Raw genomic sequence first — 4,190 nt, 5'->3', positions numbered from 1 at the left:
GGATTGTTGAGAATTGAGATATCTTTTCTCAGTGATCTCGGTGAGGTCATCTTTCCAGGAATCCTACTATTTTTGTCTTTGAGAATTCCAATGGTATTGGGATTCCAGTATTTCGCATAAATAGAAGGGCATCATATATATATAAGAGTTCTTCCATCAAAAGATTTGTTAGCAGAGCAAGTCCTTCTATAAGAAAATTATAGGACTTAACAGTTGTCAGTGAAAGAAAATTATTCTTGGAATGTTTCATCTCTCGAAATTTGGCGTGGAGGAGCTTTCATCATATATAGAAAACGGTCAAAATTATAGGTAGGAGATGACAAGAGAGAATATTAGCAGGATCGATATCTTCCATCAAGAGATGAACTGCTATCAAATTAGAAAATCTTCCATGCTATACACGATGCATCATTTTTGATAGCCATCCATTTTTTTTTAATGACGGTCATATTTGTTAGATTTGAACAAAATGACATCTCCTTGAGATATTCTTTCCTCTATTAGCCATTAATAACAAGACATAGCAAATTAAGCAGCTAGCACGTATATGTATATAATCCCAGCGAATAATAAATACCAATTCCAGCCCAAAGTCCGTATAATTACGAGATGGACGCAGGCAGGCTTCTCGGACGCGGCCGGCTTCCCGCCTGGCGGATCCTCCCGCCAAGCCCAAAATCCGAAACCCCGTCGGAGCTCCAGAAAACGACACCCCGACACGCGTCTTTCCCCCGTTGGAAACCCCACCCCACCGCCTCCCGCCCCGGCATCACGTCGGCCTCGCCCTCGCACGTGCCAAACCCTATTAGTACTATTACCCTACTGCCCTCGTCGGTGGTACGACCACCACTAGCCGCCTTCCGCCGCCCAACAGTTTCCTCATAGTCAGCAGCACGGGCACAGCCTTCCACCCACGGTCCCATCACCCCCCGGTTCATCCGGTATAGTTACTCTCACCGCCTGCTTTCCTTTAAACCCCACACCCGCCCCTCGCCCCTTCATCTCCGTACCCATAGGTTCGAACGAACTTGGTGGAGAGGAGAAAAGCAAGTAAAGGAAGTAAAAAGCCTTCCTTTTCATCCCCGTCTTCCTCTGTTGTCGAAAATGGCGGAGGGGAAGGAGAAGGGGAGAGACGTGGAGGAGGCCGGAGGCGGCGAGGGGTCGAGGAAGATGGGGAGGAGGGTGGTGGAGGAGCTGCGGGATCTGTGGGGGATGGCGCTGCCGATTACCGCCATGAACTGCGTGGTATATCTTCGAGCCATGGTCTCGGTGCTCTGCCTCGGCAGACTCGGCCGCCTCGAGCTCGCCGGCGGCGCACTCTCCATCGGGTTCACCAACATAACCGGCTACTCCGTCCTCTTCGGCCTGGCCTCCGGCCTCGAGCCCCTCTGCTCCCAGGCCTACGGCTCCCGCAATTGGGACCTTCTGTCTCTCTCGCTGCAGCGCACCATCCTCCTCTTACTCCTCGCCGCCGTCCCTATCTCCTTCCTTTGGATCAATCTCGGGCCTATCATGGTTGCTCTGGGGCAGGACCTGGCCATCACCGCCGCCGCCTCGTCGTACTGTCTCTACTCCCTGCCGGACCTTCTGACGAACGCGTTCCTGCAGCCGCTCCGCGTGTTCCTCCGGTCGCAGGGGGTGACGCGGCCGATGGCGGCGTGCTCGGCGCTGGCGGTGGCGCTCCACGTGCCGCTGAGCGCGTTGCTGGCCTTCGGGCTGGGGCTGGGGGTCCCCGGGGTGGCGCTGGCGGCGGCGGCGACGAACCTGAACATGACAGTGTTCCTGCTGGTGTATCTCCGGTGGCGGCGGATTTGTGAGCTGACGTGGCGGGGGTGGTCGCGGGAGGCGCTGGGGGGACTGGCGCCGGTACTCCGCCTGGCGCTGCCGAGCTGCGCGGGGGTGTGCCTCGAGTGGTGGTGGTACGAGATCATGACAGTCCTCGCCGGCTACCTGCCGGACCCCACCGTCGCCGTCGGCGCCACCGCCGTCCTCATCCAGACGACCAGTCTCATGTACACCGTCCCCATGGCCCTCGCCGCCTGCGTCTCCACTCGGGTGCGTCAAAATTCGTGCTCTCTCTCTCGTGACCTCACGCGGTGCACCCGCGGGGGCATCTCACCGTTGAACGGCATCATGTGTCTACATGTCATGTCCGTACCATATCATGTGTAAAAACCCATCAAGATTTCGTTGGAAAAGAGGTTTGCGAGGTTGGGAATAATGGAATATCTAGCCTCCTCCTACCTAGCCCTTGTGGCCCACCCAGTCACATCATGCCACGTAGGCGTCGTACCATACCTACCTGAATCATGGCGTGCAACATTACACGCACTGTTCCATTGGCATCGATTCCCACCTCCAGCTTTCCAGCTTTAGCGTTCCTAATTCCTACTTACTAGAGTTAAATTGCTCTACCCGTAGCTTAATTTCTTTTTCTTGCTCTAATAGTTGCTAATCTTCTTCTTAGTAACTTGGTTGCGGTACGTAATTCGTGATCTAATTTTTTGGATTAATGCAGGTGGGCAACGAGCTGGGAGCGGGCAAGCCCCGGCGGGCCAAGTTGGCGGCCCTGGTGGCGCTCGGTTGCGCGCTGGTGATCGGCGTCGTCCATGTGGTGTGGACTGTGACATTCCGCAAGCGGTGGGCGAGCCTCTTCACCAAGGACGCGGCGGTCGTGAACCTCGCGGCGGCGGTGATGCCCCTCATGGGGCTGTGCGAGCTGGGGAACTGCCCGCAGACGACCGGGTGCGGCGTTCTGCGTGGGACCGCGAGGCCCGCCGTCGGGGCCAGGATCAATCTGCTCTCGTTCTACCTCGTCGGCACCCCGGTCGCCGTCGGCCTCGCCTTCTGGCTCCGGGTGGGCTTCGGCGGGCTCTGGTACGGCCTGCTGTCGGCTCAGGTGTCCTGCGTGGTGTCGGTGCTCGTGGTGGTACTGTGGAGGACCGATTGGGAGGTCGAGGCTTCGAGGGCAAAGAAGCTGACCAATTCGGAGCTCGGGGTTATAGCTGATGACGAGGAGAAGGCACTCATCATAGGTGATAGCGTGGAAGGCATATGAAACTAGAGATAGCTATATGTGCATAACGTGGAAGGAGAAGAAGGCTGGATTGGTTCTACTTGGTTTTTGGCTGTTGGAGGAGGGAGGGGGATGTGGGTGCAGGGATCCCACTCTCGGCGTTTTGCTGCCTTCAAGCAGTGGGTGAAATGAGAAAGGGATACTTTAATGGACTTGTTTGCTAGTTTTGGGCTCCTTCTTTGTACATGGTGGGGCTTAGCTTTGTCCTCCACTCTCTCTTTGTTATTTTGGTTGTCGTTCCGAGGTGTTAAAGAGGAAGTAGGGTTCTGAATAGGTGCAACTAAATTTCGAGCTTGTGAATGCCCCGTGTGGTGCAGCGGCCACTGCTTTGTTTGCTAAACGTGGCATGAGATGATTGAAGGCACACCATTGTCCTTACTTCTGCTCGAAGCATCTTTGTTTCTGTCTCCAGAGACATCTCCTACTTTTTGATATCGTTTTGCATAATTATTTATTCGACGGTGAAGCAAGATGTTCTCATGTTGACATGGCACAGGTGTTTGCATGTTTACGATATCAGCAGAGATATTCCACATAGCAACAAAAAAAAATGTCGCAAAGTTGGACGAGCTTATTCTCTCATTACGCTCCATGCTATGACATCTCACGCCCTGAGAACAGCGGATAAGAGCTGCTTGCAGACAAGGTTGCCCATACTTCAGCTTGGTTCGCTATAATTTCATAACTCCTTTATAGAGTAGTTGGAACAGAAATGCCTTGCATGTGTGCTGCAAAAAGGAAAGGAAAAGAGAGAATGGGACATCAACCACGTCCATGATATGAGATTAACCCGCCTTCAGTTTTTGTGGTTTGAATTGAAAACTTTTGAGCATCCTTTCTCTCATCCAGCAGCAAACTTTCAGGATGCAGTTGCCTAGTATTGGACTTTAGATATCCAATGATGGGGCCCATGAATGTATCATTCAATGCATTCAGGTGATAGTTGAAGGTCGCAAGCTCAAAAGAAAGTAGGAAATGAGTAACAAAGAATATGTTACTCTTGACACGCCACTCCAGAATCACATATCTTTTCCCTGCGGCCAATTCGTACTGTTGAAACTTTTGGCCTCTTCATCAGACAAAAGTATCACTACCCTTTCAGCACTACCATCCA

At 53.1% G+C, this 4,190-nt stretch overlaps 1 protein-coding gene across 1 annotated transcript; it reads left to right on the top strand.

Annotated features, from left to right (window-relative positions):
* The first annotated feature begins 845 nt into the window (after positions 1-845).
* Positions 846-3,542, top strand: LOC103702627 (MATE efflux family protein). Its single transcript, XM_008785132.6, has 2 exons — positions 846-2,055; positions 2,519-3,542. Exons 1-2 carry the CDS (start codon positions 1,105-1,107, stop codon positions 3,056-3,058), a joined length of 1,491 nt encoding a protein of 496 aa, XP_008783354.4. The 5' UTR covers positions 846-1,104; the 3' UTR covers positions 3,059-3,542.
* Positions 3,543-4,190: the final 648 nt, after the last annotated feature.

Source organism: Phoenix dactylifera, chromosome 2 (genome assembly GCF_051530095.1).
Source record: "Phoenix dactylifera cultivar Ajwa chromosome 2, Ajwa_hap1_PhDact_Kaust_v1.1, whole genome shotgun sequence".
Classification (NCBI taxonomy): domain Eukaryota; kingdom Viridiplantae; phylum Streptophyta; class Magnoliopsida; order Arecales; family Arecaceae; genus Phoenix; species Phoenix dactylifera.
Note: the sequence above shows the minus strand (reverse complement) of the source record. Positions and strands in the feature narration are given on the sequence as shown.

Excerpts from the sequence above, each read along its gene's own strand:
- LOC103702627 (XM_008785132.6), top strand. The coding sequence starts at position 1,105 with ATGGCGGAGGGGAAGGAGAAGGGGAGAGACGTGGAGGAGGCCGGAGGC. Across the intron at positions 2,056-2,518 it reads CCGCCTGCGTCTCCACTCGG|GTGGGCAACGAGCTGGGAGC; the intron begins GTGCGTCAAAAT and ends GGATTAATGCAG.